This window comes from Stegostoma tigrinum, chromosome 44 (assembly GCF_030684315.1).
Source record: "Stegostoma tigrinum isolate sSteTig4 chromosome 44, sSteTig4.hap1, whole genome shotgun sequence".
Lineage (NCBI taxonomy): Eukaryota > Metazoa > Chordata > Chondrichthyes > Orectolobiformes > Stegostomatidae > Stegostoma > Stegostoma tigrinum.
Genome location: NC_081397.1, coordinates 13,893,928 through 13,918,233, shown reverse-complemented (window position 1 = coordinate 13,918,233; position 24,306 = coordinate 13,893,928). Strand labels below are relative to the sequence as shown.

General features: G+C 45.3%; 1 protein-coding gene across 1 annotated transcript in view; it reads right to left on the bottom strand.

Moving 5' to 3' along the window:
- Nucleotides 1–3,721: 3,721 nt before the first annotated feature.
- Nucleotides 3,722–24,306, bottom strand: part of LOC132207168 (Fc receptor-like protein 5) — a 43,432-nt gene continuing 22,847 nt past the window's right edge. Inside the window, exons 7-13 of the mRNA XM_059642358.1 lie at nucleotides 21,573–21,866; nucleotides 20,305–20,448; nucleotides 19,485–19,550; nucleotides 15,838–15,863; nucleotides 13,147–13,271; nucleotides 5,377–5,472; nucleotides 3,722–4,556 (exon numbers count right to left, since the gene is read on the bottom strand). Coding sequence (XP_059498341.1) covers nucleotides 4,553–4,556; nucleotides 5,377–5,472; nucleotides 13,147–13,271; nucleotides 15,838–15,863; nucleotides 19,485–19,550; nucleotides 20,305–20,448; nucleotides 21,573–21,866 — 755 coding nt within the window. The 3' untranslated portion in view covers nucleotides 3,722–4,552. The remainder of the gene's footprint in view (nucleotides 4,557–5,376; nucleotides 5,473–13,146; nucleotides 13,272–15,837; nucleotides 15,864–19,484; nucleotides 19,551–20,304; nucleotides 20,449–21,572; nucleotides 21,867–24,306) is intronic.

Here is a 24,306-nt window from a genome sequence, read left to right as displayed (position 1 = left end):
AATCAGTTCTCAGCCAAGTGAATTTGATTACTGAAGACTGGTGCTCCAGAATTTGCAGCACCTCAAGCCAAACTGTTCCAGTAAACCTACAGCACTGGTGTCTAACCAACAATATGGAAGATTTTCTGTACACAAAGAAGGAGGACAAATCCAATCTAACTCATCAGTTTCCTCTCAATGATCAGGAAAGTGATGAGAGGTGTCATCAACAGTGCTATCGAGCAGCACCTTCTCAGCAACAACCTGCTCAGTGACACCCAGTTCTGCCAGAGCCACTCAGCTCCTGACCTCATTACAGCCTTGGTTCAAACATGGACAAAAGAGCTGAATCCCACAGGTGAGGCGAGAGTGACTGTCCTTGACATCAAGGTAGCATTTGCCCGAGTGTACCATCAAAGAGTTCTAGCAAAACTGGAATCAATGGGCACTGGAGGCAAATTCTAGTAGTTTGACCAATTGGGGCGAGAGTGAGGCCATGTTCCTTGGGATCTTGGATGACTGATCCCATTTCCCCTCACCATCAGGTCAGATTACCTGAAGGCGCTGGGAATATGGATTGTAGGTTGTGTTCAAAAACCTGGGAGTTGCACATTGCTGAGGGGGGGGCGCAGAAACTCTGTATGTCTGCATGTTTCTCCCTATGTGTGCCTCTATCTCTGTCTCTGTGTCTGTCTGTCTCTTGCTCTCTGTCTCTTTCTTTGTACTTCTTTCCCTGCCACATTCTTTCATCTCTCCCTTCTCTATCCCTGTCCCTCTATCGCTCTGCCTCTCAATCTCTCTAATGGTTTCTCTCACTCTGTCTCAGCCTTTCTGTCTCACTCTACTCACTGTTTCTCCATCTCTCTTGCTCCCTCTGCCTATCACTTTGTCTTTCTGTCTCTTCCTCTATTTGCATCTCTATCATTGTCTCTTGTTCTCTGTTCTTTCTCTCTCTCTCACTCTCAGTCTTCTTTCTCACTGACTCCATCCCTCTCATTGCTTCTTTATTTCATTCACTCACTCTCTCCCTGAATCATTCTTGCCCTCTGTCTTTCTCTCTCTCTCTCTCTCTCTATTTATCACTTTCTCTGTCTTTCTTCCTCTATCTCTCTCTGTCCTCCTCTCTTCTCTCTCTGTCCTCTATTTCTCTTTCTCTCTCTGCCTGTCTGTCTCTCTCTGTTAGTCTGCAACTGTCTTGGTCTGTATCACTCCTTGACGGTCTCTCTTGTGTTCTCTGGGTCTTTGATTCTCACCCTTTCTCTCATTGCCTCTATCTCCCTCTGTCTCTACCTCATTCTGCTTGTCTCATTCTCTGTCTTAGTCGGTCTCTCTCCCCTTACCCCACTTTCTCTCTCTGTCTCTCTCTCTCTCTGCCAACTCCCTCAGTCTGTCTCCATCTCTCCTTTCCTGCCTCTTTCCCTCTGACTCATCCTCCTGTCCCCGGACCCTCTTGCTTTAATTGACCATGGTGTGTGAACGTCTTGTGTTAATCTCACATCCAGGGATTGTTTAATGAAGATATAATATTTCAAAATCCCAATATTATCTTACTATTGCATATTCCCTCGTGACTGTGTCAATGCCTGTGTGTGTGTGTGCACAGTTAAGCATGTGAGACCAGGGGGCCAGCACCCTGTATGTAAAAAGTACTCATATACTCTTGCACGTAGATTAGTGACCATGATTCTGTGGATTCTTAGCGTCAGCAAATAGTAGGAGTATGGGCTGCCAGTTATTCCCAAGGAATGGCACGAGGGAAGTGAGGAAGCCTTGCTGAGATTGTGCAGGAGACATGGACACCATGAACCGAGCCAAAACGGCTAACAGATAAATGTGGCAATTTACAGATATTTTCAGAGTGAAGTGAGAAACAGACATACACATACTGACCAAGGAGCAGAGAGTGGCGGAAAGATACTTAGATTTCCAGCAAGTTTCACATCTGCTCAGTCTTTGATTTAAAAATTGAACATGTTCTTGGCAAAAATGATTTGAAAGGTAAGCTGTGAAGGGGGTGTAAGGGGTATTCAAATGGAGCGATGTGGAGATGGTCAGTGAGTGTGTAAAGCATTGTCTGACGCAGTATAAAGTGGGAAGTGTGATGTTGTCAGGAAGAACCAATAAAGGGAGTTTAATTTAACCGGGGTAATGTTGCATGACTCTGAGGTACAGAGTGCTCTGGGTGTCCTGGGATATCAATCACATTGAGTTTGTCTGCTTGGGTAGTGAGGGATTAGGAAGGCAAAGGGATTGTTTTCTTTTCATTCATTGACAGGATGTGGGCATTTATCCTGAATTCCTGTCTGTCCTTGAGAAGATAGGAGGGAGCTGTGTTATTGAACTGTTGCCCTTCATAAAACTAGTATTTTTTGGAGAAAGAGAATGTGCAGAAATTAAACAACTTCTCTGTTCCTGCTCCCAGTTTAATGTTGGTCAATTTAGTTCCTACTGAGTTAGAGACTGGAATTTCATTGATGATCTCAATGTGTTTACATATCACCTAACCCAAAAGGGAGTGAATTACAGACTGTAATCTAATTGAGAGGTTCAGAGGTTTTAGATTAGCGTAACACATATTGGGGACTGAGTTATAGTTTGGAATCTGGTAGAGGTATTTTGGGATGGTTTCTATATAGACTAACAGGTACGAGAGAGTAAGTTACAGGTGGAAGTATAATTGAAGGGCTCAGGGTAGTTTACATAGAGAATATCGACACCAGGAAAAAAGTTACAGACTGGAATCTAATTGAGGGGATGATGCATTTATCGAGAGACCAACAGATACTGAGGAGTATTACAGACTGGAATATCATTGAGAGATTTGGTTTAGTTTAAAAAGAGAATAACAGGAATCTGGGAATAGAATTCTGACTGGTCTCTAATCGAGGGCTTGGATTTGTTTATACGTGGAATAACAGATATCCAGGAGTAAGGTACAGATTGGAGTCTAATTGAGGGCTTTGGTGTGATTTGTTTTTGAATAACTGATACTCCAGAGTACTTTACAAACTGCAATTGAATCGAGGAGTTTGGGGGTGGTTTATATGGAGCATAACAGAGATCCGGGAATAAGATACGGACTATTTATTAATTGAGGATTTTGCGTGGAATTACAGATATCTGGGAGTGAGATATAGATTGGAATCTTAACCAAGGTTTCACAGTGGTTTATGTTTAGAATATCAGATTCCTGAGAGTGAGTTACAGACTGGAATCTCATCAAGGTGCTTGGGGTAGTTTATATTTAGAATGAAAGATGCATGGAATTGAGTTACAGATTGGAGTCTAATTAAGGGGTTTCAGGTGTTTTACGTTTTGAATAACAGATCCTGAAGAGTGAGCTACAGACTAAAATCTTATTGAGGAATATGTGATTTATATATAAATGTGTTTCAGACTGGAATCTCATTGAGGGGTTTTGTGTGCCTTACATTGGAATAACATACACTCAGGAGTGAGTTGTTTTCAGGAATCTTATTAAGTGGATTGGGGTGATTTATATATGGAATAACAGATACCTGGGAGTGAGTTACAGACTGGAATCTCAAAGAGGGGTCAGGAAATTTATGTACGGAGCAACCAGATAGGAGAGGAGCAAAAACAGGGCAGAAAGTAGCCACCATAGACCAACTCAAAAATGACCAACTGGCATCTGAGGACGTTTCCACAGTCTCTGAAAGGCACTCCCACAGTGACCAACAGTCAGAAAAGGACAGAAAAATATTTAGATTTCCAAACAGCATCAGATCAAGACTGTCTTTATTGTTTAAAAACTGACTCAGCAGAGACAGATCAGAAAGTAAATTGTGAAGACGTTATATGCTGAGCTGTCTGCAAAACACAGGTCAAATCATAGGAAGCCAACCTGCTTGGTCAGCCAGCAGCTAGGAAGACGAATAGTGTGTTCCCAGATTTTACCAGGATTATGTAGGATGTTGAGGTTAAACCATCATATTAATATAGGCCTACAGTGAAAAATTAAATGAGACGTGGGATCAATTTCTTTTGCTGCAAGCAGTTCCAAAACTTTTTACATGCAAAGTCGTTAAATACACTATTTTCTTGACTTCCCACTTGCCTTCTTTGAACTACATCCCCATCTGCTTTCCCGATTCACTGAAGATATTAATATTGTTTCATAATTTCATTACCATAATGGTTAGTCCCCATGCTGCCTATCTGGCACTGTCTCATTTATCTTCAGTCCAGTATAAATACAATACAAAAAACAAACACAAAGTTCCATCCAAGAGCTTTGTATATTTTCAGGGAGACTGTTCTATTTAATTTGTAGAAATCACAATTTTAACTCACCACAAGTCACAAATACTTGATTTTGGGACAAACCTCACGACATCGGATTCATAACTCTGCAACTGATCCTGAACAAGGTCACGCGCACCTACAACCCAGTGGCGAAGCTATTACAGTTTTTGCATATTCAAGTCTCTCAGGTATCTGAAGCTGGCAAAGTAAAGCAGGCATTGCTGAAATGTTACATTGTCTCAGGAATTTCCTGGCGTCAAGTTCTGGAATTTTCCTTTCATCAGCTTGAAACAACTGTCTTCATTTCCTATCTATGCAAAGAGAATTCACATTTTTACAATGTCGGAATGTGTGAATGAAAACAGCTTTTGATATATTTCCCCCCTCCCTTGCCGACACAATTTCAGATCCACTTGAGCCAGACAAATATTTTAAGCTTGTTCACTGATGCCATTTGATGTTGGTACAGCACTGACATTGACTTTACAAATAGGGGAGTAAAACAAGGAAGAACAGTGACAGCAATGCAGTTTGAAAATATTAAACAATGCTCCTGTACTAGCCTCAAAGATTCTCTGACTCTGAAATCCCCGGCGCACAGAAAGCTGGGCAGATCATGGGGACAGTCTGTTGTAGGATTTCCCTGCTGTCAGCGTGATTCAAACTCTCTCTCTCTCTCTCCAAGCTCTCCACTCACCACACCATATATTTTCTCCTATGTCTTCCTGTCCTGTGCTTATTGCAGCTATTTCAAGTTTGACTTTCCAACTTCTACTTCTTATCCACTTATGGGATATCCCGGCAGAGTTTAAATCCGTGTCCCAGTCACAGGATTGTGGAGAACAAGGGAATTTTGCACAGGATGTGTCAAGTTGGTTAGTTAGTGAGGTTTTGAGCTCACGAGTCGTGACTGAAACATCTTTCTGGGTGTGCGCACTGCTGAAGCTAATGTTAAATGTGTCAAAACAGCCCAATCAGCAAAGCAAAGGTTACAATGGCAGTAAAAAGGCAGAATGCTCTGGACATTAGAAACCATGCAAAATTCCAGACAGTCAAAACAAGAGCTAGGAAAATTCTGAGACGCAGTAAAATTTTAAAATATAAACATGCTCATAGCCACGTAGCTGATACCTTAAATCACTCCGAGCTTCTCCAAAAGTGAGACTTTGCAGCAGAGCGCAAAATGCCTTTAACCGCAAAAACCACACTTGGTTGATGGTGGCTAAACTTAAAAATAAATAACATATTAGTAAATGTCATAAAAAGATTGGTGTATTGTGTCGCTGAGGCTTATGATCAAGATGTCATGGGACAGTCAGGAAACATGACTTATATATAACAATGTAACGAACTGCCAACTTTAGCCTCGTCTTGCAGGGTCACTAGTAACCCTGTTTACTGCCTCTCCTTGCATGCAAGCAGCAAACTCGTTAATGTTCAACAAACTACCGCCTGAAGAGTTATTTCTCCGACAGTATTTTCTTAGAGGTTCCACTGAGATGGCAAAGCCTCTGGCTCGAGGCATGGGCCTAGATCCCGCGCCTCACCGGTACCCGAACCAGCCGCGGTATATAAAAGGGAGGGAATGTTATCCCGTTTGGGGCTTGTTTCACCGTCAGGTTCGAGGTTATGTCCTCTGTCCAAGTACGGGGTAAGCCACAAACGGCTACGCGTTGGGGGAGGGAAGGTGTTGAAGTTATGACTGAGAATTAAGAAGGAACTCCAGTAGACAAAGTGAAGTCTCTAAAGGAATAAGGGAAAAAGGACTCACAGTTTAGAAGCTTTATTTCTATGAGAGGATATGAGTCCCACCTCCGTGAAGTGATGTGAGCAGTTACTTCTATAAACATGAGAGAGGAAAAGTCGTCCCCGGGAGGTAATGGCCGGTTTGCCTCTGCAAGAGGGTTGGAGCCCTCTCGGTGAGGTGCTGCAAGTCCCAGGCACTGTGAGGGTTTAACGTTTCCGGAAATCTGACTGGCGATAAATGTCAGAGATAATGGGAACTGCAGATGCTGTAGAATTCCAAGATAATAAAATGTGAGGCTGGATGAACACAGCAGGCCAAGCAGCATCTCAGGAGCACAAAAGCTCCTGAAGATGCTGCTTGGCCTGCTGTGTTCATCCAGCCTCACATTTTATTATCTTGGCTATAAATGTCATCTTACTTCGCGAAGTGATCACGATGGGGAACAGTATCTCCAGTGAGACAGACCCACAAAAGCGGACACCATTGGCTTTTTGTGCATTTACTCAAGTTTATCGAAAAATGGGTGACTTGGAGGCAGAAAACGGAAACGCCGTTTCCCTCCGGCGGCACTTTTAACTGCGATCGCTTGAAACAATTAGGTGTGATTTTGAGTCAAAGAGAAAAACAAAAGAGGAAAGAAGGGTCTCGGTCTGAAACGGCAGCTTCCCTGCTCCTCTGATGCTGCTTGGCCTGCTGTGTTCATCCAGCTCTGCACCTTGTTATCAGAAATAATGACGGCCTGGGACTAAATAAGAACTGTGCTAAAACGATGATTTGCTCGTCAGGCTGGACTGAGAGCTGACACTGATGATGAAGTACAGGCCCGTGACTGGGATGACTGTCAGACCTGGTCCAATCGAAATACAAACAGGACGGACACGTCCATGGTCCATCTGCCCCTCTCACAGATTCCAGTCCTCATTCCCAACCCCCCTCCACCACATTATTACCCCCCCCCCCCCCCCACCACCAACAAGTCCTGTACCACGTAACCAACTCACTTCTACCGCCGGTACCGGGGGCAACACCAAACCCCGTTATTTCGGGAGTGAAAATGTTTCTGGCCCTATTTCAAAACATTCCCGTTCCCAAACTGGAAGGGGAGGTGCACCGGCTCCCCAACTGTCCATGCGCACATTCCCTGGTCTAGATGGCCAACCAGGCCAGGCCGAGCGACCTTGGACCCCCTTCTGAACTACGGGGTATTGTTGAAACTTTGCCACACCTCCCAAACAAAAAAAAATAGCAATTTTGCACAAGTGCCATAAGCCACACGGAGGGGATTTAGATCTTATGATGGATGCGTTGCCTCGGAACCAACAAACGGAGCCAGGTTAAAGCAAAGTGTGACTGGCCAGGGGACCCTTATGGTTAAGCTCATTTGAGACAACTTTGGGAAGATTTAAAAAAAACACTTAGCTGAGAGTTTTCCATGAACTGTTAATTGGGCAGAAATTCATAATACTTTACAAAAGGTTGATGAAGATGTCGGCGATTGTGTTGAACAGCTCCAAACTGTTTGTGAACAGTGTTCCGGAATTGAAGGAGATGCGGGGACACCTGCCCTTGTCAGTATTATTGTAAACAGGCTGCAACTTGGTATGAAACAGATGTTTTGTACTTTGTGTTGGATGGGAAGCTAAAAATCTGAATGTGATCCGGAACATCTTGCAACGTGGCCAGCGCCAGTTACTAAATGCAACAGCAGAAAAATAAGGAGAAACCCGATCGGATCCTTATTGCTGACGACCACCCCACAGGCCTCCATGGGCTAATAAGGGTCGGGGTCGTGGCCAAAAATGCCCAAGAGAGTCAGATGGCCCTTGTTACACATGTGGCCGCATGGGACACTGGGCTCGGATGTGTAAAAGTGACCTGATGTCCCCGAGAATCCTGCGCCTTTCTCCGTTTCCAATTCTTTCTCTAATCCCACAGCACATCAACAACAGCCATAAGGATGTCACTCCCAGATACAGGATACATCTTTACTTTTGTCCTCCCAAACTCTCCATTGCTTCCCCCGAGGGAATCACTCATTCCAGTTGCTGTTAATGGGAAATTATGGACTTTTTGGTTGACGCTGGAGCGACATTTTCCACTTTGAAAGCTTCCGATTTCCCTGCCATACCAAGGACTGACAAATCATTCCGAGCTGTGGGACTAACTGCTCGGCCGGTTTCTAAACCTGTTTCAGCAGCTGTTATATGCGATGTTCAGGGCCGGACTAGGGAGCACCAGTTTTCACCCGCAGACCAAGTTCCTTGCAACTTCCTGGGCCCAGTCCTACTGTGTAAGGTGGGCTGTTTGCTCACTTGTACACCCAAGGGCATTGAGTTACATGTCCCGCCAGAACCATTTGCCGATGCTCAAGTACTCCTCCAACAAGCCGTCAAGGTTTCATGTCCCGTTGCCTGGTGCTGGGATATACCCAATAACTCCCTTTCTCAGTCGATGCCTCGGACGCTTGGAACTAGCTCAGGTACAATCCCACTTACTATCCCACATCCCAGTTGTTACTCGAGGGCATCAGTATCTGCGTTGTACAGCATATTATAGTCCTGGTGAAGATCAGGATTGAGGCGAGAACAACAAGATTGCTGAGTTCTTCTTTACGATTGCTTCTGATCTATATATTGAAAAGGAAGCCGTGACTCTCTCTATCAACCTTTCCTCCCACTGCCCGGGCACTGTATAACCAGCCTCCCCTACCCCTCACTGTCCCCTCAATGTGGCACACAGATTCGAAGCGAGGGACCTGCGTTGTATGATTTCTAGACTTCAAACGCAGGCTGCCACAAACTGTCTGCCGAATGATGATGATAATACAGTCAAAATCCTCACCCATCGATCACTACGACTCGTGTTCCATCCTCCTGATAAACACATTTTGACAACTAGATTAGGAGCATCACACTGTCGCCTCCCTCCCTCACTGTCGTTCGCTGTTTGACCCCCCAATCCTGCCACCCTTCTGCCCACGGAGGGTTACGGGGAACCCCACGGTTGCGAATTTGTCGCTCAGTCCACCCACCCTCCCAAGACCTGATTTCCAAGATTACCGGCTTCTCAGCCCTGCCTTTATATATTATGTGGACGGTTCCGGCTCGCCTTCTCCCACTGGGGGCCTTCAGGCTGGATCTCCCACCTGTAACCGTCACCAATCAGTGCAACCTCCCTCTCCATGTTCAGCCCGGGCTGCGGAACTGTTTGCCCTTTCCCCGGCATGTGTCCTCGCTGAAGGGAGAACGGCCTCTATTTTTACCGACTCCCGTTGTGCTGTTTGGGGGCTGCCCGTCACTTTGGCAAGCTTTGGGAGTCACGGGGTTTCCTCACTTCTTCAAGAGCCTCTGTCAAACACGCACTGCTCATTCAAAGCCTCCTGAAGGCGAAACAACTTCCCTCTGCCTTGGCCATTTTAAAATGTCCTGCCCAAGTTAATTCCATTGACGATGTGCCCTCGGGGAACTCTCGGGCCGATCTCGACGGTCGAGGGACGGTCTGGGATTATGGGGCGCCTCTGTGTCACCCTCACTGCCCCTGACACTTCCGCTCCTTCTCTTGCGGATATGATAACTTTACAGTCGGAATCCAGTTCCGCTGATCTATCATCTTGGCAAGTTGCAGGCTGCTCTCAAACGGCATGGCGGCTTCTGGGTCTCCCATGACCAGCCGCGCGGACGTGCCCTCTGCCTTGCTGCCCCGGCTTGCTGGCATTTGTCATCACTTTCCACTTGCGGAAGGCAGGTCGGCATGAACATTTTTGTACTGCAGTCCTGGTATGCGCCAGGCTTTGCAATAATAGCTGAAAGATAAGCGCTAGATGCATGATCTGTCAAAAAATGAATACAGGGAAAACACTCACTGCCAAGCTTCCCTCACAGCCCCAGCCATGGGAGCCTTTTGTCCACTTGCAAATGGATTTTATATACAAATGCCCAAATGCATGGGCTTTAGCTATGTGTTAGTTATTTTAGATGTGTTTTCCGGGTGGGTAGAAGCTTATACTCATCGGAAAAATGATGCCACAACAGTTGATAAGAAATTTTACAGGACTTTGCACCCCGATTCGGAGGACCAGAGCAAATCCCAAGTGACACTGGTCCATAATTTACCAGACAAGTAATTAAGGAACAACTTAAGGGATTGCAAACTGAACACCATCTGTCATGTCCCTATCACCTTCAGTTCTAACAGGGACGGGAGCAAGGCACAATGGAGACTGAAAAAAACAAAATAGCAAAATTGTGTGCGGAAACTGGACTGAAGCAGCCTGAGCCACTGTAGATGGCTCTCATGTTATTGCGGTCCAGTCCTAGTTGGAGAACTGGACTGTCTCCTCATGAAATTATAATGGGAAGGCCGATAAGATTGTCAGTAAACCCCTTTCTGTCAGACAGGTGGGCATCCATCGCATGGATGAAACCTTATCCAACTGTTGCATATTCTTGCCTCAATCTCTTGAAGCCTTCCGTTCACAGTACGGGCCACACTGTGTGGCTTCTTCGAGACATGGGAAGAGACCCTTTGATCCAATACCTTAATGCTGACTAGATATCCTAAAGTAATTAGATGAGATTCCCTCCAGTGTCGAAACAGGCCCTTCTGCCCTTGGAGTCCACACTACCCCTTGGAGCATCCCACCCAGACCCATCCCCCGATAACCCACACACCCCTGAGCACTACGGGCAATTTAGCATGGCGGATCCACCTCGGCTGCACATCTTTGGACTGTGGTAGGAAACCGGTGCACCCGGAGGAAACCCACGCAGACATGGGGAGAATGTGCAAGCTCCGCACAGACACTTACTCGAGGCTGGAATCGAACTCGGGTCCCTGGCGCTGTGAGGCTGCAGTGCTCACCACGGAGCCACCGTGCCGCCCCAAATCTAGTTCCATTTGTCAGCTTTTGTCCAGTATCCGTCTAAACTCTTCCTATAGATGCCTATCCCCTCCGGATGCCTTCAGCTGTTGTAATTTTACCAGCGTTCATCACTTTCTCTGGCAGCTCATTCCATACAAGCAACAGCCTCTGCGTGAAAAAGTTGCCCCTTAGATTCATTTTAAATCATTCCCCTGTCACCTTAACCTATGCCCTCTAGTTTCGGTTCTGGTACTCTCGGGAAAATACCTTGGCTATACACCCTGTCTATGCCCCACATAATTTTATAAAGCTCAATAATGTCACCCCTCAGCCTCCGAAGCTTCAGGGAAATTAGTCCCAGACTGTCCAGCCTCTCCCTATAGCTCAAACAAACCCTCCAAACCTGGCAACATCCTCATGAATCTTTTCTCAACCCTTTCAAGTTTCACCACATGCTTCCTATAGCAGGGAGACCAGAATTGAACACAGTATTGCAAAAGTGGCCTCACCAATGTCCTTTTTCACTGCAACGTGACCTCCCAACTCCTATCCTCAATGTATTGACTAATAAAGGCAAGCATTCCAAATGCCTTCTTCACTGTCCAGTCTACCTGCAACTCCACTTTCAACAAACTATGAACCTGCACTCCAAGGTCTCTCTGTTCAACAGCACTCCCCAGGACCTTACCATTAAGTGAATAAGTTCTGCCCTAATTAGTCTTTCCAAAAAGCAGCACCTCCCACTTATCTAAATTAAACTCCATCTACCACTCCTCAGCCCATCCGACCAAGGTTCCACTGCACTCAGCAGTAATCTTCTTGGCCGTCTACCACATCACCAACGTTAGTGTCATCTGCAAAGTTACTAACCAAATGTTCGCATCCAAACATTTTATACAAATGGCAAAAATGGAACCAGCACCAATTCTTGTGACACATCGCTGGTCACAGGCCTGCAGTCTGAAAAGCAACCCTCCACTGCCACCCTCGATCTCCTACCTTCGAGCCAGTTCTGCATCCAGATGGCTAGTTTTCCCTGTATTCCATGTGATGTAACCTTGCTGACAAGTCGACTGTGAGGAACCTTGTCGAATGCCTTACAGAAATCCATATAGATCACATCCACTGCTCTGTCTTCATCAATCCTCTTCGTTACATCTTCAAAAGACTCAATTAAGTTAGTACCACATGATTTCCCAAGGACAAAGCCACATTGACTATCCCTAATCAGTCCTTGTCTTTCCAAATACATGTAAATCCTGTCCCTTAGGATCCCCTACAACAACTTGTCCAACACTGATGTCAGGCTCACTGGTCAATAGTTCCCATGCTTTTTTTTAACCACTTTTCTTGAATGGTGACACCACTTTATCCAAAATCCAGTCTTCTGGCACCTCACCTGTGGCTATCAATGACACAAGTATCTCAGCAAGGGGCTCAACCATCACTTCCCTCCCTTTACACTAACTTCTAGGGTATGTGTGATCAGGTCCCGTTCTGGAGTATTGTGTGCGGTTCTGGTTGCCCTGTTATAGGAAGGATATTATTAAACTGAGAAGGGTGCAGAAAAGATTGACAAGTGTATTACAGGGAATGGAGGAATTGAGTTATAAAGAGAGGCAGCAACTATTTGCACAATTTGAAGATTGAGAGGTTATAGAGGTTTATAAAATCTTATAGGGTGGGGAATTTTAAGACAAGAGAGCATTCTTTTGAGGTGAGAAGAGACAGATATTAAAAAAGACATGAGGGCTACTTTTTTACAGACTTGTTTAAGTATGGAATGAACTTCCAGAGGAAGTGATGGATGCGGGTACACTTACAATGTTTAAAGGACACTTGGATAAATGAATGAATAAGAAATGTTTGGAGGGATATGAGCCAAGCACAGGCAGGAGGGGTGAGCTCAGTTTGGGAAGTTTGGTTGGCATGGACAAGTTGGATCAAAGGGTCAGTTTCTGTGCTGCATGACTCTATATGAGGCAGCAGTCCATTGCTACGTGGCTCCCAAACATGAGGATTTAGAATTGGGTGAAGATGTTAAACCATAGCTTTGGGCAGAAGACATCCTGTTCATCTACGGCTACTGAGGGTTAGGGATATGTGCACAGCATTTGGGGAACTAACTGCATTCTAGAATGACAGAACAACCAGGTGACATTTCTCTGATGTGAAGTTCCCATGTTGATTTGGTCCATTCTTCAGTTGAAGATGACAAATGAACAGACCCCTGCCTGCCACCAGAAGGAACTTCTCTTCCTCATCAGCAGGGGCAGCAGATCTCTGTGACTACCTCCTCTGAAAGTTCTGGTAGATGGACGAGCCATTTTCTTCCTCCCCTCTGGCACTTGCCTCTCTGACCTTTGGTGTTTCAAGGTACATTAATGACGCATAAGTCACACGACTGTCAGACTCCTGCTGCAAGGGAACAGACATTGTCTTAATCCAAGGTTTATTGCACTTTCTGACCATTTTTCTAACTTCCCTTGAACAAAGGGGTTGAAGGACAGAGCATATAGGAGCAGGAGTAGGCCATTCACCCCTTCCAGCCTGCTCTGTCCAATCAGTGGGATCATTCAATTCAGTCCCCTTTTCTCCACTTTCTTCCTTAAGCCAGCTAAGAGCTCTATCCAACTCCTCCTGAACAATATTCAGTGTTCTGGCCATGGCCACTTCTGTGGTAGAGAAATCCAGAGATTCCTCACTCTCTGGGTGAAGACTTTTCTCCCCATCTCAGCCTCAACCATCTCCTTCAGACCATCACCCCTTGGTTCAAGACAACCCCACCCCCAACTCCAACCCCACCTCCACCTCCACCCCTACTCCATCATTGGGAACATCCTCCTGGCTTTACTGTCTTAGAATTGTACAGGTTGCTGTGAGATCCCTCCACTCCATTCTTCTCAACTCCAGTGAATATAATCCGAATTGATTTAGTCTGTCCTCATTCGTCAGTCTTCTTATTTCAGGAATCAGTCTGGGAAAGTGAGGAAGGAAGTCATTAAGTTTTAAAAAAAGAATGAGCAAGAATGAACCATTTAGGATTACATTCTCATTTTGAGAGCGAACTACTCTACTATGAGCCTGGGTTCACATGGAAAACCAGACTGGGTACAGATTGCCTTCTGTCAAGGACATTCATTTTTAAAAAATATCTATTCATCGATGTGGGTGCCACTCACGAGGACAACATTTTTTGCCAATTCCTAATTGCCCAGAGTACAGTTAGGAGTCTAACACTTTGCTGTGGGGTATGGAGTCACATGTAGGCAAGGCCAGGTAAAAATGACAGATTTCTTTCCCAAAAGGACATTAGTGATCCAGATGTGGTTCTCCTCTGGTGATGGCCATCATTAGACACCGAATTCATGACTTTGATTAATTCAAATTCCACCCTTTGCCATGGCAGGATTTGAACCTGGGTCTCCAGATTAATAGTGATGATACCATTCAGTGATGACCACCATCCCCAAGATCAGAGAGCTAGTTGGGTGTTTACGACATGGTTCACTTGATCAGGCCCATTGTAATGATTACCCAATACACGAGACATTGGTGAAATTAATATAATTACTTATTATTTAAATAGAGAAAGACTATGGAAAGCTACGGGCCTGAGGGATTGGGATTCCTTGTCCATGAATCACAAAAAGCAAGAGTCCAAGTTCAGCGGGTCATAATAGTCTTTATTTTGAAGGGAATGTGATATAAAAGATGGAAGGCTTTGTGTAAACCTCACAAAGCATGAGTGAGACCACAGTTGGAACACAGTTTTGGGGCCCCATATCTGAGGAGAGATAGACTGGGCACGGGGGCAGCTCAGAGAAGGTTCACTCAGATGATCCTAGGTATGGAGAGCCTGTTCGATGAAGGAGAGTTTGAGTAGTTCAAGCCTGCCTTCATTGGAGTTTAGAAGTACCAGAAGAAATAATTGAAGAATTCTGGATGATATGGGGAGATGTAGAGAAAGGTTGTTTCCCCTTCTGTGGAAGATTCTGGGACCAGAGGGGCATCATCTCAGAATAAAGGCGGGGTGGGCGCGGGCATGGGGTGGCCAATCAAGGTGGAGGTGAGGAGGAATTTCTTCTTTCTGAGAGGAGTGAATCTGTAGAAGTCTTGACTGCAGACGGTTGTCAAGGCTGGGCTGTGAAGTATATTCAAGGCTGAGATTTTCAATTAGGAAGGGCAATCGAGGGTTATGGGGCAGAAAGTGAAGTTGAGGATGATAAGATCAGCTGTGATCTTAGTGAACAGGGGATGCAGACATTAAGTGCTAAATGGCCTACCTCTGATAGTTTTAATGCACTTGGGCAGGGATAACAAGTCAAAGATGTAGACAAAATGTCATAAGATCCTACAGTAGTGAAATTCTCGGGGTGCTAGTCCACATTTCCCAGAAGATAGTTAAGTAGTTAAGAAGGCATTCAGGATATTTGCCTTTATTAGTACAGGCATAGATTATAACAGTGGGTAGGTGATGTTGGAGCTGGACAGGACTTTGGTGAGGCCACAGCTGGAGCACCATAGGAAGGATGTGTTTGCATTGGGCAGGGTGCAGAGGAGACTGACCAGGATGTTGCCTGGGATGGGACATTTCAGGCAGAACAAAAGGATGGATAAGGTCAGATGGGAGCAGAGAAGGTTGAGGGGGGACCTGGTAGAGCTATATTAGACTGTGAGAGACATAGTTGCAAGGCATATTTCCAACACGTAGAGGGATGGGTAAGCAGGCATCATGGATATAAAGCTAAAAAGAACCTTGAGGAGAATATCGTTCATCCAGAGGATGGTGGGGAATCTGGAACTCGCTGCCTGTAAAAGTGGGACAGGCAGAAACCCTCATCACATTGAAGAAGTATTTAGATGTACAACTGCATTGCCATAGCCTCCTAAGGTCAAAGATGAGGGCAATGTTCCTTACAGATCTTTGCTGACTGGCACCCCTCCTTGTCCTGTAAAGGTCTCTGAAACAATAAAAACTTACTGGTTCTCTTCTTGTCCTGACGGAGCCTGGAAGGAATAACCAAAAAAAGGTTTAAGTGCACAATATGGCTCAACATTTCATTTACCGTCTCTCTCGGCATTAACTGTGGTGTGTGTCGCTTAAGAAAAGCGGGTGCAGGAGCAGACAAGGCTGGGGGTGACAGGACAAGGGGACAGCTCAGTTACGAAAGCACACAGTGCCCTTGGCTTTATTAATAGGGGCGTGGAGCCCAGCAGCAGGAAGAGAAGGCTGAAGTTTTACAAAACACTTACGAGGCATCAGCTGGAGCGTTGCCTGCAGTCTGGGTGCCACATTACAGGAAAGATACGAACGCATCCAAGAGAGAGAGAGAGAGAATGTGCACCGAAGCACTTTTTGATTTGATTTACTGGTGTCACATGAACAGAGATGCAGTGAAAAGTCTTGTTTTATGTGCTCTGTAGGCAGGTAGTACAGTACAAACTGCATCAGGGCAGCAGAACCAAGTGCAGAATCTAGTGTAGAGATAAGAAGGTGTAAAGCTGGCTGAACACAGCAGGCCAAGCAGCACCAGAGGAGCAGGAAGGCTGCGTTTCGGGCCTAGACCCTGAAATATCAGCCTTTCTGCTCTTCTGATGCTACTTGGCCTGTTGTGTTCATCCAGCTCGACACATTGTTATCTGAGATTCTCCAGCATCTGCAGTTCCTACAATCGCAGAATCCAGTGTTACAGTCACAGAACAGAAACAGAGAGAGAGACAGACAACTTTAACGTTTGAGAGGTCCGTTCAAACGCCTGATAACAATGGGGAAGAAGCTGTTCTGGAATTTGCTGGTAGGCATTTTCAAACTTCGGGATCTTCTGCCCAACGGAAGAGGCTGCAAAAGAATATAACTGGTACAGTCGGGGGTCTTCGATTATGTTGGCTGCTTTCCTGAGGCAGTGGGAAGTATAGATGGAGTCAGTGGATAAAAGGCTGGCTTGTGTGATTGATTCAGAAGAACCAGGTTCCAGGGATGAGAAAGTCCAGCAATCGGGGACTGTTCTGCCTGGGAGAAGAGAAGGCAGAGAGAGAGGGAGGTTTTCAAAATCGTGAGCAGGGGCTGGACAGAGTTGAGAGGGAAAAGCTGTTCCCATGTGGAAAAGAGGGAGAAGGTGTATAGATTTACAGTGATGTGGAAACAGAGTGCGGTGGGGGACAGATGTGATGAATAAACCTTTTCACCCAGCTAGTAGTTAGGGTGTAGTGTGTACTGCCTGGGAATGTTGTGGAGGCAGGTTCAATGGAGAAGGGATAGTGGATGCAGAGTTGGATAGAAATGGGTGCACAAGGATACAGGAGGAAAAGCCCAAGGGGAATACACTTCCATGAAGCAGTGCAGACAGAAGTTGGTTTCAGTCAGTTCTGACATACGCACACCATCTGATGGATGAGACATTTGAGTCGAGATATCCCAGTGGGAGTAAGGGGGAGTGGTTGAGAAAGCCCCTGTGCTTGGTGGAGAAGTGTCAGACTACGTTATCACACTGAAGGAATAGAGCACAGATTAAGGGAATGTTGGAGTTCAAGCTCATTGGATGAGTGAGAGAGAGATGAAGGAAAACAAGACTAATTTGGACAAGGTTGGCTAAGGAATCCCATATCATATTGAATGGCAGAGCAGAATCAATGGGCTGAATGACCTGATTCTGCTTGGATGTGCACTGAGCCAATACTAGTTTACTTTTGTGGGATGTGGGCATCATGGACTGGACCCAACATTTATTGCCTCCATCCCTAATTGTCCCAGTGGGCAGTCAGATGTCAACCACATCGTTGTGGGTCTGGAGTCATGTGTCGGGCTAGATTAGGTAAGAACAGCAGATTTCCCTCCCTGAAGGATGCTAGTGAACCCAGATGGTTTTTGTTCAGAGGCACATGATCATGGATTCACACTCACTGTTAGTAAGACGATACCAAGTTTACAGGTGATGCAAAAACCGATGGGAAGCAAGTGGTGAGTGTGCCAAGAGGGACATAGATGCGGTTAAGTGAAGGTGCAAAAACTTAGTTGATGAATATTACGTGGGGAAATACAATGTGATAGAAGAAAAACAGAGGAGTTAAAGATTATTTAAATGGAGAAAGACTGCAAAAGCTGTGGGATTGAGGGATTTGACGGTCCTCATGTGTGAATCGCCAAAAGCTAGCATTTAAATTCAGGGGGTATGATCACAGACCATAAGGTATCGGAGCAGAATTTGGCCCATAGGAGTCTGCTTTGTCATTCAGTCATGGTTGATATCTTTCTCGACCACATCCTGCTGCCATCTCCCCATAACCCTTGATCCCGTTATTAATCAGAACATATCGATCTCTGTATTAAAAACACTTGATGACTTGGTCTCCACAGCCCTCTGTGGCAGTGCGTTTCACAGATTCAACACCCTCTGGCTGAAGAAATTCTTCCTCATCTCAGTTCTAAAGGGTCGTCTCTTCACACCGAGGCTGTGCCCATAGGTCCTACTCTCCTACTCTGGGAAACATCTTCTCCATGTCCACTCTACTCAGGCATCCCAGCATTCTTAAAGTTTTCAACAGATCATCCCTCATCCTTCTACACTTCATCAATTACAGACCCATCGTCCTCAACCGCTTCTCATATGACATGCCCTTTATCCCTGGGATCATTCTTGGAAACCTGCTCTGGACATCCTCTGAGGCCAGCTCATTCTTCCTTGGATACAGAGCCCAAAACTGCTCACAATATTCCAAAGGTAGTCTGACCAGAGCCTTTATAAGACACGAGCAGTACATCTTTGCTATTGTATTCTAACCCTCTTGAAATGAATGCAAACATTGCATTTACCTTCTTAACTGCCAATTGAATCTGCCTGATAACCTGAAGAGAATCCTGAACTAGAATTCCCAAGTCCGTGTGTGCTTCGGACTTCCACAGCCTTTCTCAGAAAATTGTCAATGCCTCAGTACTTCCCATGGATGTGCAAATGGAAGGCAAATGAAAAGTTGGCCTTTAATTCAAAGGTAGTGGAGTATAAAAGTGGGGATATTTCTGCTAAAACTCTACAAGGCACTAGTCAGACAATAGCTGTGATATGGTTTTGGGGCCCCGTATCTGAGGAAAGATAAACTGGGCATTGGAGGCAGTTGGAGAAGATCTGATCCCAGGGATGGAGGGACTGTTTGAGGGTGAGGTTGAATAGGTTGGGCCTGTACTCATTGGAGTTTAGAAGATTGAAGATTCTCGGAAGTACTTGGCAGGAGAAATGCGGAGAGAGGTTGTTTCCCTTTGTGTCGGAGAGTCTGGGACCAGATGCATCGTCTCTGAATAAGGGAGGCCGCCCACTGAAGACAGATATGAGGAGGAATTTCTTCACTCCAAGGGAAGAAAATCTGTGGAATTCTTTACTACACAGACCTGTCAAGGCTGAGTCATGAAGTATATTCAAGGCTGCGATTTTTAATTGAGAGAGATATAGGGGAGGAAGTGGAGTTGAGGATGATTAGATCAGCTGCAATCTTGTTGACTGGTGGAACACAGGAGATGGGTTGAATGGCCTTGTTCTGCTCCTACAGTCACATGACCCTATTCCCATAAGATGTTATCACAGAGCCTTGTGTTTCCTTTCTGACACAGTGATGCAAAGTTATTTAGAAACATGTTACCTCCTTCTTTCTTCTTTGCTTGGACAACAGAGTACACAATTTCATCATGATTGGGGCTGCTGGTGTCTGAAACAAGAACACACTTTATAAGATTCCAAGAGAGAGAGAGAGACAGAGCGTTAACATGACATGTTATAAACACAAAGTGCTGGAGAAATTCAACAGCATCTGTGGAAACAGAAAAAGAGAGAGAGAAAAAACTGTCAATGTCACAGCTAACAAAGACAGAAAGTTCTGGAGAAACACAGCAGGTTCGGCAGCATCTGCTGAGAGAGAGAGAGAGAGAGAGAGAGAAACAGTTAACGTTTCAGATCCGGTGTGAATCTCCATCGGAACTCAGGAGTGAGATGTGGAAAGGTATCAGAATCAATGCTTTGAACAATGAAGGCAAGCACACCAAACACCTCCTTAACCACCCTTTCTACCTGTGATGTAATTTTCACAAAACTGTGTAACTGAACCTCTCGGTCTCTCTGTTCAACAACACTCCCCAGGGCCCCACCATTAACTGTATGAGCCCTGCCTTCGTTTGTTTTACCAAAATGCCATACCTCACTTTTATCCAAATTAAACTCCATCTGCCACTCTTTTGTCCATTAACCCAATTACTCAAGATCTTCTTGATAATCTGAAATAACCTTCTTCAGTCTTGACCATATTACCAATTTTGGTGCAAATGTATGAACTGTGCTTCCTAAATTCTCATCCAAATCATTTATATAAATGCCAAACAGCAGACCCAACACCGATCCCTACTTTTATCAGAACCTGTACAAGGAAACACATTCATTGTCCCTCAGGCACACGGTCACAAACTGACCTCTCCTGGATTGGGAACCAGAGGTGTCCTGATGTCTCTCTTTATGATGGAGTTTGCAGACAGCAAACAGAAGCAGGAAAACAATGAGGAGAACGGCAGCAACAGCAGAACCTCCGACCTGCAGAGCAAATTTCCCAGAGGGACCTGGAACATAGAATTGGGAAAACCAAAGATCACTCTGATTGTCACAAAGTCACTGAATGTAATACTTCAGGTGAGAAAGCAGGGAAGCGATCCCATTGAATTGGTGGAGGATGCTATGGAGGCCAGATACGTAAGGGCTAGGAGCAGGAGTAGGACATTCAACCCCTCTCATTCAATACAACTGTGACTGATCTCATCTCTGCTTTAACTCCACTTCCCCGTCCTCACTCCCTTTAACTGATTAAAAATCTGCCTTTGCCTTAAATTTATTCAGTGTACGGCACCCACCACACACTCTCTCTGGGGGAGTGAATTCCTCCTCATTTGTTATAAATCTGCACAGACAAATGTTCTTTGGCTTTCTGTGGTAGAGAATTCCACACTTCCCCACTCTCACCTTTCCCCTCATCTCAATCCTATCCCATCTCCTTTAGCGTGAGAGCCTCTGGTTCCGGACTCTTCCCCCGAGTCATCAGGAACATCCTGCCTGCATTTACGGTATAAGCTTCCCCCTGCTAATAGCAGCAATTTCTATTCTAAAGACAGTACAAATATGGACTCGAAAGTGACCAAGTGGCAGGACACCGAGAGTGACGGTCGATGGATATTTTTCAGGATGGAGAAAAGCTTCTAGTGGAACTCCCCCGGGAATGGCTTTCGGGCTCTTACTTCACTCAATATGTTAACAAACTGGATCTTGCTGTTCTGGGGGGCTAGTTCCAAGTGTGCAAATGAAACTAAACATGGAGAACTGTAAACTTGAGGAAGACCATGTGAAACTCCGAAAGGACATTGACAAGTTGGTGGCATGGGCAGATTGGTGGCAGGTCCAGTTCCATGCCGTGTGAACTGATGCACTTTGGTGGGAAGAATGTTGAAAGACAATACAAAATAGGAGAGTGCAACTGTACTCCTGCGTCAGTGCCCCACCTTTGGTCCACAGGATATCATAAAATTATAGAATCCTACAGTGTCAATGCATCCCACCAAGGCCCATCCCCATCCCCCTACCCCATCCCGAAAACGCTACATTTCCTGTAGCTAATGCACCTCACCAGCATACCATGTCCCCTCAGATAACACGGCAATCTACAACTGATGGCTCCTTCCATTTTGATCCATACCTGACACAGTGAGGACGAGCGGCTCACTGCAGTTGATAACGTGGGCAACGGCATTGGCAGCACCACAGGAGTACGCAGCGCCCTCCCCATCAGGTGGCACGGTGACATGGAAGGTGGCTGTCCTGGAGTCAACGACTGTTGTGTTCCTCAGGGGGTGGGGGTGGTGGTCGTGGTAAAGCATGAGGTTTATAGGCAGTGTCCCATTTTCAGACGTACACCGGATGGGAAAGTGGTCACCGATGGACACAGCGGGCTCCTTCAGATCTGAGCTGATGGATGGGCAGCTCACAGGGACTGGGGAGGAGAGAGAAAATTCAGGCATCAATTAAATCCCCAGCAGCAAAAGAGAGGATCCCATCACATACTGCACACGGACATGACTTTTCAGGGACAGATCCCCAGTGGTGAAGGTGCAGAATCAGATATAGTTACTGAGTTTTCAGGACAGAAACAGGCCCGTTCACCCAAAATGGCTTGCCTGTCAAAAACAAGCACCTTGCTTTTCTAATCCTATTTTCATCAGGGCTCGTTCTTAAGGCTAAAGGGATCAAAGGGTATGGGGGGGAAAGGGGAACCAGAGCACTGAGACTGATGATCACCCATGATCGGATTGAATGGTGAAGCAGGCTTCAAAGGGCCGAATGTCCCCTACTCCTGCTCCTATTTTCTGTGATGCTATGATGGAAGGAATCATATGCTGGTCACCTGTAACATCCATGATTTCCCACATATTAAAACATGCAATACACATGACTGATCTGTGCTGTCTTAACTTAATTTACTTCATTTAGGTTGATAATATCTGATGTGCATTTACTTATAATAATTTTGTTTTCTTTGACCTTACAATAATAAAGATAACAAATGTTGATCAACCTTACTGGGACTGAAAACTTGAAACAACAATTAACACACTTAACAGATTTCAAGTCAACCTCACTTGAACTCTTTGTCCCTTACTGAATTCACTTTATTTTCTACTTATGAGACATGGATATGATTGGCGAGGCCCGATATTAATCAACTTTGTCCCTAGTTTTCCCCTTGAGAAAGTGATAGTGAGCTGTCTTCTTGAACCACTGCAGTCCATGTGCAATATTGGGCACAAACGCCATGAGGAAGGGAATTCCAGGACTTTGACACAGTGACACTGAAGGAATGGCCGATATATTTCTAAGTCAGGATGGTGAGTGGCTTGGAGGGGAACGTGCAGGGGTTGGTCTTGCCCTATATCTGCCTCCCTTTCCTTCTAGATGATGTGATCATGGGTTTGGAAAGTGCTGTCTTCGGATCTTTGATGAATTTCTGCAGTAGTCTCATAGATGGTACACTCTGCTGCGGCTGACCATTGATGGTGGAGGAAGTGGATGTGGTGTCAATCAAGTGGCAGCTGCTTTGTCCTGGACCGTGTTGAGCCTCTCGAGTGCTGTTGGAGTTGTACTCATCCAGCCAAGTGGGGAATATTGCATCACACTCCCGACTTGTGCCTTGTCGAGGGTGGACAGGCTTTGGAGGGAATCTGGAGGTGAGTTACTCGCTGCAGTATTCTTCGCCTCTGGTCTGCTCTTGCAGCCACAGTATTGAAATGATGGATCCAGTTCAGTTTTTGGTCAATGACAGTCCCCAGGATGTTGGTAGTGGGGGGATTCAGTGATAGTAATACCATTAAATATTCAGAGGTGATAGTTAGATTTTCTCTCAATGGTATCCCCAGGATGCGAATAATGAGGGGATTCAGTGATGGTAATACAACTGAACATCAAGAGATTATGATTAGAGTCTTTCTTATTTGTGTGGTGCAGATTTTACTTGCCACTTGTCAGCATAAGCCTGGATATTTTGCAGAACCTGCTACATTTGCACACAGGTTGCTTCAGTATCTGAGGAATAGCAAACGGAGCTAAACGGTACAGTTGCACAGATGTACAGCATGGAAACAGACCCCTCATTCCAACTCATGCATGTTGACCAGATATCCTAAATTAATCTTGTCCTATTTGCCAGCATTTGGAATCATATCCTTCTGAGCCTTTCCCATTCATGTACCTATTCAGATGCCTTTTAAATGTTGAGATTGTACCCATCTCTATGACTTCCTCTGGCAGCTCATTCCATGCAAGCACCACTCTCTGTGTGAAAAGTATTGTCCCTTAGGTCCCCTTTAAACTTGTCCCCTCTCACCTTAAACCAATGCCATCTAGTTATGGACACCCCTACACTGGCGAAGACCTTGGCTATTCACCTGATCCATGCCCCACATGATTTTCTAAACTTCTATCCTTCATAAACCTCAGCCCTCGACGCTCCAGGGATAACAGCTCCAGCCTATTCAGCCTTTCCGTCTCCCTCAAACCCGACAGCCCCAGCAACATTCTTGTAAATCTTTTCAAAACCTTTTCCAGCTGAAGGACATCGTTCCTAGCAAGGAGACCAGAATTCAGTGCTATATTCCTAAAATGGCTTTATCAATGTCTTGTACAGCTGCAACGTGAAATCCCAACCCTGATACACATTGCACTGACCAATGAAGGCAAGTGTACTGAACACCTTTGTCAGAATCCTGTCTACCTGCAACTCACCTTTCAAGGAACTATGAACCAGCATCCTCTATGTCCCTTTATTCAACAATATTCCCCAAGATGCTTGCATTAAATATATAAGCTCTGCCCTGATTTGCATCACCAAAATACAACACTTCACTTTTATCTCGTATTTATCGAATTTGGACTCCTGA